Source organism: Lepeophtheirus salmonis, chromosome 1 (assembly GCF_016086655.4).
Source record: "Lepeophtheirus salmonis chromosome 1, UVic_Lsal_1.4, whole genome shotgun sequence".
NCBI classification, from domain to species: Eukaryota; Metazoa; Arthropoda; class Copepoda; order Siphonostomatoida; family Caligidae; genus Lepeophtheirus; species Lepeophtheirus salmonis.
Genome location: NC_052131.2, coordinates 39,860,491 through 39,875,958, shown reverse-complemented (window position 1 = coordinate 39,875,958; position 15,468 = coordinate 39,860,491). Strand labels below are relative to the sequence as shown.

The 15,468-nt window shown below is 32.0% G+C and overlaps 1 protein-coding gene and 1 long non-coding RNA gene across 2 annotated transcripts; one reads left to right on the top strand and one right to left on the bottom strand.

The window, feature by feature from the left end:
• The first annotated feature begins 2,089 nt into the window (after positions 1-2,089).
• LOC121128029 (uncharacterized) lies at positions 2,090-4,557 on the top strand. The gene is made up of 3 exons (XR_005868011.2): positions 2,090-2,731; positions 3,976-4,219; positions 4,277-4,557. It is a non-coding gene; the product is annotated as an uncharacterized lncRNA (long non-coding RNA).
• A 9,864-nt stretch (positions 4,558-14,421) lies between these two features.
• LOC121128038 (uncharacterized) lies at positions 14,422-15,149 on the bottom strand. Its single transcript, XM_040723610.2, has 2 exons — positions 14,821-15,149; positions 14,422-14,771 (listed from the first exon to the last, which is right to left on the bottom strand). The coding sequence occupies exons 1-2, from the start codon at positions 14,997-14,999 to the stop codon at positions 14,543-14,545; spliced, it is 408 nt and encodes a 135-aa protein (XP_040579544.1). The 5' UTR covers positions 15,000-15,149; the 3' UTR covers positions 14,422-14,542.
• Positions 15,150-15,468: the final 319 nt, after the last annotated feature.

The following is a 15,468-nucleotide window of genomic DNA, read 5'->3' as shown; positions in this document are numbered from 1 at the left end:
CTGCTCTACTCTCAAACATTCTTCAAATTGTGAGTGTTACCACGTTAATTTTCGGTTTTGTTTTTTTTAACATACCGGGGGACATAAAATATTCATCTCTGATTATGAGTCAGCTGTTGTCAGGGGCAAAGTTATTTTATGAATTGAATCTTTTTAGGTATTAATACTTATCGCATATTAGTTTTAAGTAACAACTTAAATGTTTAAATGTCGTATGGATGGTGTATGCCATGCGTATGCAATTTCGTCTGATAAAACATTTTGATTTAATAATATACGTTTCAAACAAGCACTTAATGAATCGTTTCGAGAATAAATACGATTATTCGAGAATTGAATAATACATAATTTATGTTATTTGTTTATAAAAAATACGTAGAAAACAAAAAAATTAATGAATAAAAATTAATAGAAGTTATAGTACATTCATAAAACTACAATTTAAAATTTAAAAAAATATTTTTACCAAGTTCTAGACAAAAATTTATGATTTGTTTGAAATGAATAAGATGCTATTATTATGACCATAAAAATATAACACTAAATTTTGCATAGATGTTTATTACTAGATACAAATTCGTTAAATGATAGATGAAATTTTTTAGTCCAGTAATTTATGTCTAAATGTTAAATATTTAAAAAAGAAAAGAAAATGAATTTTATATTTATTAGTTATTTTAACCATAAAAAATATCACCCTTATTTTGGAAAATAGACAAAAGCAGTACAACTATGAACCATTTTGGACACTAATTTGAATTATTGAATTCAATCCCGGATGAATAAAGAAATTCTTTTATAATATCTGGGCAATACAAAATTAAATAAGTGAATAGATAACATAAATGATAATTGCCGCCACGACCTCTTCATTCAAAATTATAATACGACATAACTGCTATGTACGTCATACATAAAGTTATTGTATTATCATAAAAGTATTGTATGATTACTTCATGTTTTCTTTCCTTATAATAATAATAAATTTGATTGATTTACTGCACCCAAAAATAGCTGATATGAAATACTGCGACGGTAGCACCGACAAGCAATCTATGTTTATCTATGGTAATATCCTAGTTCCGATAGTTTGGGATTATTGGATAAATAAAATGTCGGAAGTTTTGTATCGATATTTACGCACGCAACCAATACCCATTTATTATTCTGTTTGCTATGTCATGAATTTCTAAAAACTAGCTTAGATTTAAGAACATTGCATTAGAAATTTTTTTTATACGTCTAGAAATCTTTTATAATCTCAATGCATGGCTAGAGTGTTGTCCAAAACTAATGTATAGTTTTGAGAAAATTGATCAATATATATACTATAATTGTAATGTTACTATTACAATATAGTTTTGCCCCACTTGAAAATACATTCTGTATGCGTGTTACCCAAACGAATACAGGCGTGTTCATTGTACAACCATAAAAGTAATCCATGGACCACAGTACTAGTGTATATGTGCCAGTATATAAGCAATAAAAGAAACCGAATAAGACCATGGCTATTTCTTGTATTTACATAAAAATATGATTTTTATTAAATATATATTTATTTGTCGAAATGAGAAACAAAGTTAAAGTATAGTAAAAGAAGAAACAAAATCAAAATTTTCTAAAAAATCTTTTTTAAATACGTGTTTTTTTATACAGGTCATTGCTCTCATGTTTCGTCTTTTACTAAGATTTAGACTATAAAATTTATTTAAAAAAACATATATATATAACAAAGTCAATTTGTCAAAAAACCTGTGAAATGAGGTAAAAATACTTTTTGTACCCTGTAATTCCCATGTATTATTTCTTTTACAAAATAAGTTTCTCCGACGAGTTATGTTACAATAGGGAAAATACTTTAATTTCACAATTGATTTCCTCTAGTGACAATGGATGAACTTTAACTTAGAAATAAATCACCAATTTATATTTATTTGATTTAAATTTAAGAAAACTCATAAATATCATTTTATAGGTCATTCATACAAATGTATGACTATATATAATATTGAAATCGTAATTGTTGATACTTTTGTGCTTTTTAGACAATTTAAAAAGATAAACAACGTGTTTATGACTGAAGCAGGCGGGTTCACTACTCGATTCGTCAAAAAAATCAGAAAATATGCCAAACAGGATAATGAGGACGCACTGGCGATAATTTCCCAGAAGCCTTGTAACACGGAATCGGCCAAAAAAAGTCCCATGCACTGCTTTGTTGAAAAAAATAATAAAAAATCTTACCAATCGATGAATACGATCACTTACTCCAGGTCAGCGACCCGTTAAACTATCCATCGTATTTAAATGAGGACTTAAGATACTCTGCAAGGGATAGCTTCTAACCCTGTCGAATAGAGAGAAAAGGGTCACCCCAGACAAGGCTTTGATGAAGCCGAAAAAAAAGAGAAGCCTCCCGTGGAAGATCTTGTCATGTATTTCTTAGTAAAGATTTAATTTGTATCGAAGAACAATAGATGTTTGGCAAAAAGTCCTTAAATGTACCCCTTGGCTCATTAAGGATAAGTAGCTGCACTAAGTTACGGTTCTTGCTTTTTTTAGTAGTAAGGACCACTATATACCGTTCTTTATCTTCACGTAGGGCTTGAAACTAAACTCAAATGTCTACATCACTAATCTACGCACCAAAGCCTTCTCCTGGATACGCACCATCATGAAAGACCGACTGCGGATCTGACAGCAAGACATGACAACAATATAAAATCAAGTAATTTGGGAATATAATTTTGGAAATTAGTTTTCTGAAAAAGATTCACTGTCTTTAGATCTATTATTAATATTCGTATGATTGTGTTGTAAAATACGGCAAAGCTAAATTGGTATGAAGTAAATAGGTTATAATCATTTAAATAGTTGGAAGCAACGCCTTTTTTCATATTTGAATTTTTAAAATATCTTAGCTTAATAATTCGAGAACCAAGAGAGATGGAGAGCTCATGTTGATGTCATTACTAAATTCTGAAATCTTGTTATATGTTTAGACTTAGAATAGGAGTTATTCTGGGAAAACGTACATTTTCTAAGGGCGTGCATTCATTTGAGCAATATTAATTTTAGCGAGTGGTATCTTAGCAACATTCATTTGAGCAAGTATTTATTTGGGGAATCTTCTTTTAGTGTCATTCATTTCAGCAACATTTTCATATAGTACACCAAAAGTAGCTATAGACTATTGGGACTATGTTCAGTTTATTTTGACATTTAAGAATGCTGAATATTTCTTCATTCAATGAAGCTAACAGAGTGATAAGGGAGGACCCAAAACGATCTGTACTCACTCCCTCTCAGCCCTTTCTAAAAAAAAAAAACTAAATATATATAGTTTTGAAAAAAGTCAAAAATGGTTCATGAATAAAACATCATTGGTCCTTTTAAAAAAACATCCTGCAAAACCTTTTAAAAAAATCATATTCCAAAAGTACATATCGATATAAGTCTCTGTATGCCATCCCACTCAATAATCTTTGTAAATTAAAGCCTCTACAGAAGCTTCCAGAGTTAAGACAAAATCCGATAAGACCCACACTTTCTTATATTAGACTTCTTTATTTGATTTTAATCGCCGCTCTGGTGAGTGATGATGTTTAATAATGTCGTCATTTATTATAGATTACTTAACATCTGGATAGATGCAAGCCATGCCACCTCGTTATTAGAACCTTTAAAATATATAAGTCATTCTTCTATTAAATGACAATTGTAGTAGCGAATAATTAATTAAAGTGACGAATCATGATCGTGGAGATAAAGGCTTATCCAATCGTCCATTGAAAAACCTCATTTATGATCCAAGTAATCAATCATGAAATTGTGGATCGTTTAGTGAAAGATTTTGTCAGAAAATTTCAATTTTGAGAGATAAAGCTTGCAAAAGCCCTCCAAAAACTAAAATCCATTCTGTCGAAGAAATAGCTAATCTTTTTTTACAAAATTTCCTTTTATTTCTTTCAGATGTAACTTTTATTTGGAATCACCTTTAATATTGAGTATGGAAGAAATACCTCTTATTAAAACCACCTGGAAGGACGACTTTTTTAAGGGCATATCTATAACATAGTTATGAGATTGTTAGTTCCTACTAGTGGTGGGACGATTAATTGGAATCGGATAATAGGGTGTTTTTTTCTGGAATCGACATTAGGAAAATAGTGTATGATTTGCGATTCTGATTCTTATGTATTATTATTTATTACTGGTATTTAACTATCTATTACTTTTCCAAGTTATTAAAAATAATTATTAAATTTATCAGTCAAGATATGAAAACAACAGTGTGAATTTGGGATCTAGAAAAGCTTGCATTTTCAAAATTTGAATAAAGGCTCGGAAAATATCAATACTTTGGAACTGGTCAAAACTTGGGATTTTCTGTTTTACTTTTTCAAGCCCATTATAACATGTAAATCTTCCAATACTGACTTCCTTTCTCTGTGAAATTTAGAATTTATGTTCTTCCATAGGCAACACTTTCTAGAAATTTTTTGACTTTTTTATGCAATGTGTACGCTTAATCCTAGTTCTTTTGAAGAGTAATCTTTGTTTATTTTTTTAGACTAGCAGGAGTAATCGAAATTGTTTGGAATTACGTAGTTAATCAAGCACATGCTCAAAAGCCCTCCTTAGAACAATAGACATACGACAAACATGTCTGTATTAATATAAATGAATGATAATTAATAAATAAATATTTATAAATGCATGAGGGAGGGCTGCTATTAACCATAAATTTGAATGGTCAAATTTGATTTTTAACCAACTAGCTATTAATTCGTTTTGCATATCCCTTGAGATCTAAGCTTTATCATAATCCCCATTCCTCTAGCACTTGCGGCATTTCAGTAATATATATTATCTTAGTAACTATCACTATCTTCTTTTTTTAAATTGAAGTTTAATTTTAAGTAAATATTTTGGTGAAAATTGGAATATGTATTCTCATCCGATATTTATTTTTTTTAAATCAATTTGCCCTCTTTAAGGATGAACATTTAAAAAATAAATATTAGCCGTCTTAAAATTTTTATGTTGCAACATATTATCATATTAATTATTATTATTATATTATTAATCATTACCACTAAAAAAATATTGGTTATAAGTTATAACCAGATTATAGTAAAACATTAATTTGTAGACTATATAAACTGTTGAATTAAACTTTGGACCATGATTCAAATAAGTTAAACTAATTTTTAAGATAATCTTAGAAGATAAATTACGAAAACAATTTTTCAATTACAAGTTTCAATAATTCTTTAAAAATATGATTTTTTTTTGTCTGACAAGTTCTTTAGGGAGCAAAAGTGTTAGGGTGATTCACGAGTATTCAAACGAGTTACTATTAAAGCATATAATTCCTCGAGTGTTTTTTTTTTGTTAAACTTGAAAATACTCATTCAGTAAACTTTAGCTGGCGGCACATCATTATAAATATAATTATTTACATTAATTAAAAGAAGGTGATTTATTTTATCAATGGTAATTCTTACAAATTTATAGCAGATGATATTTTTATATTTCCTATTTTATTTTCATCATGATTTTTTACTAGAATTGCATCGGAATCGGCATCGGGAATTTTTTGTGGAATCATCCCATCACAAGTTCCTTTGTACTTTGTAGTTCATCAAATTTCTCTTGTATTGGAGAAAAGCGTCTCTTGATGAACCTGTTTTCATCTATAGATGAATTCACATTAAGTAATTCATGTCTCATCTCATATATTTGGATTTGACCTTCCTTTTCTAATTGATTAAAAGTGATAAAATGAATGTTTTTGATTGATTTCCAAAATGAATATATGTTAATGGTTCATTTTTGTAGAATTTGGGCATCAAGGATGCGCATCCTCCCATGTATATATTTATAATAAGGATATCTGCTTGAAAAAGTACCTTTAACCTCAGGAATTTTAAACTTATATTATAGGTTAAGAACCTAAATGTGGATTATTCAACATGTTAAGTATGAATTAGACATACTTGGCCTATTTTAATGCAACAAATTGTTATTTTCGCCACTGCTGAAACTGAAAACACGTCACATAATGAAGGTGGGTTGATATTTATTTAATTTCAAATTGATTTTGATAATTTATTGTGACAGCAACCTCAACTTTTATTTCAACATATTTATTTACTACATTATTATTAGATATGAACCTTTAATAGGAATAACTCATGATTAGATTGATCACTCGATGTAGAGTAATTCGCCTATAAAGTAGAAGTTAGAACAATCTGATTATTTCTTGTCCACTCCAATAATTATAATTTTTATTAAAAAATACCGTTATGTATTGCTCGGAAATAAATGATATTTTTTCATCTGAAATTAATTGAGCTAGATTGGAAATGGTTTGAATGAAACTGTTTATTCTTATAATAACATCGTATTTAGTAACGTCCTCATACTTAGTCTTAAAAAAACTAGTAAGTTTAAAACTTCGCTAGAAGTATTTATTCGCTCGCAACCACAAAATTAATTATTTCATTTGATTAAAATCTTATTGATAGTATTTCCCATTTGAAATTTCATATCTCTTTGAATTATTACACAAAGTCCAAAAACTGGACAACCTAAAATGAATTAACACTAGTTATCAATCATCAATTCAATAAAAATATAGCAATGAAATCAAAATAATAATTAATTATTTTCTCAAAAAGAGAGCTATCATTTCAATAATTTTGTGTTTCGTGCAAAATGTCTTAATCGGATTTTGTTATGTACATAAATTGAAGTTCATTTTCCATCCAATTTACTCTTATTTTTGTAGATGCAAATTCGATATCTAACTTTTGTTTGAGATCTGACGAATTTGAAAGATCATTTTCCCTCAAAAACTCTTATACCCTTTATACTATTTCATTACTTTTCCGTTTACACCTCACCTCAGCCATTGCCATTTTATTAGTTCTTTGTTTATATGTCACTTCTGTTTTTTGTCCTAAAGATGGTATAACACTTTTTCTTAAGATACGTATTTTTAGTGCTCCATTTGTCTATTAAGTTCCTGATTCAAAATCTTCATGTTTAAAATGAAGAGAGCTATCAACGTATTTACCATCTATTTAAACAATAATAATTGTATATAAACACTCATCAGATATCCTTAAAATAAATATAGAGTATTTTTTACCATGTACCTAAGTTATTGTATAGCAAATTTCCATTTCTTAAGAATTTACATCTTTGATATTGGAAATTTATGCAAAAAAATTCTTATTTTATTGTTATTGACCTTTTGACTAGAAGTTTTACCAGTGTGGTAACAAGGAACCACACAATTTGAAGGCATATTTCACGTCTAGGAAGAATAATCTTCTTGTATGCAAAATGATATTTATTTTTTATTAATTGACGATACAAGAAAATATTTATATAATTTATTGAATGAAAACAATAATAGTTCAAATAGAGAGGTTGTGTATTTTGAAAAGTTAATAGTTTATCCAAATGGTAAGCAATCGATGACTTATTAGACAGGAACAAATAAAGAAGAGGATTTTGTACAAATGAATTGAAGACAATAATCAAATTTGTCAATGAGTGTAGATTCCAAACTAGTCTCATTTTTTCTCCCAATTATCTTAATTCTGAAATATATGGGATCATAGTAATTTCGGACTATTATCGTTTAGAGTCATTTTTACCCTTAAAAGAATTAGCAAATTAAAAGTAGGATTAATAAAACTTATGAAAAATTGTTTTTTATGATTATATAGTTTTTTTATTCATCGTATCTTGTTTTGAACTCGATATATATGCCTTTTTTTGGCTGAAAAATGATGAAAAACGACACTCTTCTTTAGACCGTTATGACTTATTTATAATAAATAGTGATATATGAAAGCTTCTATTATAGAAACATTTTCGTTGTAAAATTTAAAAAAAATATTTACCCGCAAGGAGTTTTGTTCCATTTTGTCTTTTTTCTGTGATCTCATTTTTATGGGTATGTACTAGCAAATAGTCAACATTATCAACATACTTTTTCCGGTTTCAATGCCAATTTCATTACTTCATGCCATGTAAAAGGAAGATTGAGGCAATCGAAGGAAAATACTTCTAATTTGATAACCCATCTCAAGAGATGTTCAAATTAGAATTCCGAATTCCTCAAGGGATGACGGGAGGAGAATTCATACCCAACAAAGTAAACACAAAAAATTTGGGGAAAATAATATTTATTTTTCAACATTTCAACTTTATACATTTAAAAAAACCAAGTAAATATAAAATATATAATGCCATTTTTCATTTTTTAAATTTTGCATTGTTGCTGTGAATTTCCATGACAATCTAAATTGGAACTCATACAAGACACCTTTTTTCCTCAAGTGTGAGAAAACGTAGTACCCATCTTGCACACTTTTAGGAATGGTTACAATGTCTGTTAGCTCTTTTAATTTTAGTCGACGATCCACCAGTGCCGCTTTTTGGATTTTATACATAATTTCCTTCGTCACCTCATTTGGTGAACCACTTCCATGTTTGTCTTGCCAACTCGTAAAGCCTTTTTTAAACTCAGCTAATCAAACTTTTACTTTTGTAAACAAAGAAGTAGACTCACACAGAGTGTAATTCTCTTCAGATGTTATATTGTTTGGACAGAAGTCTTTTAAATAAAGGTATTGTGTTATATAACAATGACCGGTTTTCTACTTTTTCACAAATTCACTGACAACGTTTAATATTGATGGCTGCCAAACAAATAATATGCAACGTGGCCACTTTAAACTTGAAACACATGCTTCAGTGAAACCTGTCTGCAAACTGCACAGTTGTAGGTTTGTCTACTGAGGTCTCTTTTTGGAGTGTGGGTTTACTATCTTAGAACTATTTGAATACTTGTCATCAATATACGGATTACTTCTGCCGTTCAGATAATTTACTTTTCAAATATTTTGTAATAAAAACTCTATTTGAAATAACTTAACAAATATATTATCTATTTTGTATCAGATATACGCATCAAAAAGAATAAATCTATTAATCGTTTAAAAATAATCAATCACTAATCTTTTACTATGAGACACATTCGATATTACCAATACTTGGGTTTTCCCAGGAGGTCAACTTGGTTCTATAATATCCTCCTTGAGCAATAGTTTAACTAATGTATAACTCCATAAATTGTTCATCTTCAAATATATCCTAGATTTTATGCAATAGGTTTGTATCCAGTAAGTAAATTGGAATTATTATTTTTTGAAAGATAGGATAATTAATATATAACCAAGTGACAACGGTTGACGTTACTACCGAAATAAAGGGAGGGGGGATCAAATTGTCGCCAAAATATTTTTCTACAAAAAAACAACACAAAATATACATTTTTTAACTTTTTTATTGAAAATCAAAACTATGACGAACATATAGGTATAGAGTAGCCATTCATTCGATATAATCACCGTTGGCATCAATAACGGCCTCAATACGGCCTCTGAACCGGCTACAGGCTCTTCTGACCATCTCATTGTCCATATTGCCGAATACCTCCTTGATGGAGTCCATCAGGCTGGCCTTGGTGCTATGGGGATGTCTGTTGGTATGCCTCTTGACATAGCCCCAGGCAAAATAGTCCAAAGGATTAAGGTCGGGAGAGTTAGGAGGCCACAAATCATTGGTTACGACGTCATAACAGTTCTCGGTTAACCACTGCATGGAGATTTTGGACACATGGCAGGGTGCTGAGTCCTGTTGTCACACCCAGGGCCTGTCTGCAGCCTTCATAGACCTGGTAGGGTCATCCTCAACCATCTTCTTCACCTTGTCGACAAAGTCGGTGTCTCTGACCTTCCTGTCGGCGCCCTCCTCCTTGGGGGCCCTCTTTATGGTGGCATCAACATCCCAGATGTCCTCTAGCTTCTTACGGATACTCTGACCAGTCCGTAAATTCACTCCTAAGGTTGAAGCAATCGTTGAAGGGGAGATTTCACCTCCATTATTAACCAATGCCATGACTACGGCGGACCTCGAAAGCTCCTCGTTCCACTTATAGCTAAATATCTCCTCATATGATGACGGCATGATGCTAAATGAACTACGTATCGTCAACTGACAAGAATAGCTTTCCTATTTGGTAACCGGTTTTTTATTTGATAATGTCGTCTTCAAGTTATCAAGGTTTAAAGTAGGCGACAATTTGATCCCCGCTCCCTGTACGTGTTAGTGTAGAGAAAGAAACCTATATCCTAAGATTGTGTCACACGTCATTACCTTTATTGTATCACGTAGCCTTTCCTCCGAACAGAACCAGGGGAATGACTTCAAATCAATTAATAGCAGATTTCCATTTTTTTTCCAACCATGGAATTATAATTTAATCATTGTTAGGAATTGTTCACAGCTTAAATAGAACTCTATCTAATTCAACCAATCAACATTCAGATACCTGATGAAGAGAAACGAAGCAGAAATATCGACAGCTGATATATATTTCATAACTAAAAAAATTGTCAACAGAAATGCCTAGATGGTTATTCATGGCATAAATTTCAACAGTTCAAGGGATTAGAGGCCATAGAGATTGGGTTGAATGGATTAATCATCTGTAATTTCTCCATAAACAGTAGTTGACAAAAATTCATGTGCTTCCAGTATCAATCATAGGCTCCACGCGCGTTCATTATTTATATACATTTTTCTTATAGCTTGCTTAAGACATGATGGATACGATCTTAAAGAAGATGCAATGTTAAAAACAAAATCTTAGCCAAATTATTCCTTCACTTGTTATACATATATGCAGACCCAAAAGTTGTAGTAGCATTTAATTACGATTTTATCACCGCTATTTTTAATAACCTGGTTACCTACAACAGTAGGAAGTCAACAAAAACTTCCCCATAAATAGTATGGTACACATCTGGCCTGCATTTATGTAGCCCTCGTCCATCTCTCATCTTAACATCCTGGAATTAGCAGTTTGGGGTGCCTATGAGAAGAATGTCACACCATTCCTCCAAATTTGGATTCGCTCCACGCTGCCATCATGACAGCGTGGTACGCCATGGACACTGCATTCATCGCCAATAGGGGCCAAGTTGTTTGCCAGGGTGTCGAGGCTATTAAGTATGTAAAGGAGGACATATTGAATAAAAAGAATAGGAACATATAGTAGTTAAAGATGTCACAAATAAGTTCTGAGTTGTATTTTCTTATTCCATATAAATTCCGGGGTTTTTTTCTTGTTTTTTTCTTTGTAATTTCATCATGCTACCACAAGTTTTGGGTCCCACATCTCTGTGTCTTTTTAAATTTAAGACTGGACATAATTTCAAAATTTTGGGACTGATTCAAGCCTACCTCGTAATATTTTTTTTTTTACCATATGGCGATACATTATTCAGAAACGAAATAAACTAAAGGCTTAGAACATCGCATAGAATATAAAATTTTAAACTTAAAAAAGAAAAAAACGGTTAAAACAAGAAAATTATCAAAATAAAAATAAAGGTAAAAAACAAACAGAAGAACAATTAAAAATTAAAATAACGTGAGTGGCATAGTCTTCATTTACCTGAAGAACTAGTCCATATCTTTAATTATTTTGATATGTGACTTAATAATGGGGATGACGTCTGTAAGGTTTAAGTCCTTCTTAGCTCTTTTTGCATATATTAATTGTTGTATTTTTGTAATAATGGGATTGACTTTGCCTTCCTCCTTCCCAAAATAGTGTCCCAAAAATTCATCTGTACAAGTTGTTGCTCCAAAATTATCTAGCAGTCTATATGTGATACACTCATATGTTATACTTAAAAGCATGCAGCTCCATACGAGATTGTCAATAGTCTCTTTTGCTTCGTTAACAATCGGCAAATACTCCTCTGGTCGTTAAAGAATTTTGCCCTAGCCTCCGACATTCCTGAGAGTAATCGACATTTGAAAGATTTATCAGAAGATGTCAAATATTTATTTTGTATTAAATTGATGCTGTTATATGCTCCTTTGTTGATGTTTCTCCTTTACAAATAGTCCCAAAAAGGAGCCATCATTGATTTTTTGAAATATTTCCTAATCTCTGACGTAGAAACTATCGAGGTTTTCATCCTGAACGGCACCAGAGACCTTTCGAAGCCCTTAAAATGATCTAACTTTGATCTAAATGACTCTTCAGCTATTTTATCAATTAGAAAGATCGACCATCGAACGTCTACAGCAATATGGGCGGAGACAGGTTGCACTTCCAGAAAATTAAAGCTTCCTCCTATAGGCGACTCCCAACCGAGGGACAACCCAAACTTCGTAGTAACATCTATGAACACTTTACACAGATACTGCATTCGTTTAGAGTATAATACAAAATTCTCCAGAACATTTTTAAAACTAGCAAAGCCCATACGAAAGACTCGTCTCTCTTTCAGGAAGTCACTGAGAATAATATACCAGGGTTCCTCGCTATTCCACACTTTTCTAACCCAATAAAAGTTCAGTACCTTCTATATCTCCGAGACGCTCATCACAGACAGTCGTCCACTATTCAGTGGACCGTGAAGCCTATCATAGGATCATAGGAGATTTTCCTTCTTCTTTTCGTTTGGAGAAATGATCTCTCTATAGCGGATTGCCCTCGTTGTATGGTGTTACTCTTAGAAGATGAAACACTTTTGGGACAACATAAGAGTTCCAGGCTGATATTTTGTACTACATATTCAGGTGGAAGTTCGTGAAGAAAGAGGTAGTCTGATCAAGTTTCCTCACAGATTTCCTCATTATTCTTTTAACAACTCTCATTCCCCAAACAGACTCCAAGGAGTTTGATGTTTCTTGTGGTACGGAAGCTTGGCCATCCATTTTCTATCAGCCCTCCATAAGTGCTCAACATTTCTGTTTTTCCTGGATTAATATTTAATCCGGAAGTTGAGGATAACTTTCTAGGTAAGGTTATAATTCTTCTAATTGACTTCATTGTATCGAAAGGGCTTCCACCCAATACCAAAGTTCGGTCGTCAGCATAACAGAGGCATTTTGGTGGTGCTGGGATCGCCAAAAATCCTATGATACGGTCATCTTGCTGTATATTTCGAAGAGATATGTCAATCCCTACGTTGAATAACAACGTAGACACAGGGCCCCCCTTCCTTACTCCTCTCGTATTCTCAAAAAATAACTATTGATTCCCATACCTCATAATGGTACGGGAACCTACTAAGATTACTCCGACCATTCTAATTATAAAATCGCCGAACCATTTCTTATATAGCGTAGGAATGATGAACTCATGAGACAGCGTGTCAAAGGCTTCGGCAAAATCTAGAGCGACCACAGAGGTGTTACTCGATGATTCGAGGAAAGTCTGTACAGAGAAGGGAATGTTGTACATAAGTTTACCTTTCAGAAATCCGTACTGGGAGGGGCTTATTTATGTGTCCGTCATACTATTTATTCTGTTAGTCAATACACAGGAGAAAATTATATATATATATATAATTCTGCTATGTAAACGTATGGTAGTTCTGCAGGTATCCAGTATCCATGTTAGCTTTTAGTATCAAGATGACCCGTCCTTCCGATGCAAATTCACGGAAAATCCCAAAAGGCATTACTCTTTCCTAAAAATAGAGTAGAGCAGGGTTTTGTAAAATTCGAACGTAAAGCTAGATGCCCCAGGGGATTTATTAAGCTCAGCATTTTTGACAATGACATTTTTAGTCTCAAAGTGCGTCAAATATTTTCAGTTAGATCTTTAACTGCTTCTGATATCTCAGCATCATCACTCGGTTCACACCTAAAGACCTCAGAAAAGGAAGCTGTATTGTTCTGGCATCTCTTGCATTTATTATCCTTCTGGCAATCGTTACATGAGTAGAGTTTAGAGAAGAATTTATTGATCTCACTACAGATGAATTTCGGGTCATCCTATTTCATGCCATTATTATCAAATAGCCTAATGTTTCTAATATTCCTGCCGTATACACTGCAGTCTGGAATGTAACAGATCCTCAATATTGTTAATTTTCATTGGGACTCTATATTTCAGATCGTTTCTCCTATACATCTGGTCATCACACCTACATTTGAACTGGACTTTTCATTCTGAGCTGTAGTCAAGTCCATCTTTCCCGAGTTCAAGTTATGTTAAAGATTACCAGACTGCTTTAAGTTATCATGCCTCCGTGTTTTCCTTCTATCTTGTCTGAGTTAGTCTGATTAATCATACTCAAAGTCCAAATCTATGATAAAATTACTCAATTAGTACAACTCTGGTATTCTAACTTCATACCAATACATAGAAACAATTTTATCATTTTATAGATAAAATGAAAAAATCCAAAATAACTGAATCATAGAATTGAAATAGGTTCCTGAGATATACATTGACTATAGAATTTTGTTGGGACTAAAATGAAATAGTTTTTATTATCGATTAACCATTTTTAAGTGCAATTGAATTTAGAACATTTGATTTTATTTTTGGAGAAATATATTATACTTTAAAAAAAACAAAAAAAAACATTAATTAATCCTATATTTTACATTAAAAAAAGAAAACAACTGATAAAGAGGATTAAAAGACATCATCGGCGATACCACTGTTTGCAACGGAAGAGGCTGGAGAAGATGCAAATGGAACAGATGGTCTAGTAGAAAATCTGCACTCAGGCGAATTCTCAGCTGGAGTTGCACAGGCATGATTGGACCAATAGCGTCCGTTGAAACGACGGGATGATTGAAGATCAGGACATGGGCTAAATCTGTCATATTTAACATAGCACCACTGAGCTCCATTGATCGTGCTGCAAAGTAGGAAGTAAAATGATGGTATATTTCCATACGTTGACTTACCTCTCGCAGTTTCCGTATGTGGTTCCTCTCGAATCTCGGAATTTTAAAGACATACATTGACAATTACAGTCTTCTCCTCCAGGGGCTGGAGCCGCTGCTGGTGCTTGTTGGACATCTTGTGAATGAGAAAATCCCACAAGGACTGCACTCAAGAGAATAAATGTGACTCCAATATACATTTTTAATTAGTAGTTTCTAGTAGAATGGAATGAACTGATTTGAATTTCTTAATAAAATTTTTCCCCTTTTTATAATCATATACGTTATAGGCTTGGTATGCCCGAAATAAAGAAAAATCAAAATTCTTGTATATTGTGTAGATGAGGTATATTAAAATTGAACCTGTTGATTCCAGTTATAGCATCATCAACGAGGCATATATGTGCGACGTACATATTTGTGAACGAAGGTATATGATTACTTTATAGATCATGTAAGTTTGTTTTGGCTTTTTTTTTTTTTTTTTTCTTAATCTTAACAATTATAAGATTTAATTTGCTTATTGCCAAAGAATTAACACCGAAAAAGGTATTTAAATACAAATTATTCAGTAAAAGCTATAAGTGTATAAAGTATATATTATGAAGAAGGATGTATGACGCAAGTGGAGACAAACGGGGGGGAAATGATGTCAATAGACATCCATGT

Bases quoted from the DNA above. Each gene is read 5' to 3' on its own strand.
- LOC121128038 (XM_040723610.2), bottom strand. From the start codon at position 14,999: ATGTATATTGGAGTCACATTTATTCTCTTGAGTGCAGTCCTTGTGGGA. The intron at 14,772-14,820 runs GTAAGTCAACGT...CCTACTTTGCAG, and splicing joins ACATACGGAAACTGCGAGAG to CACGATCAATGGAGCTCAGT.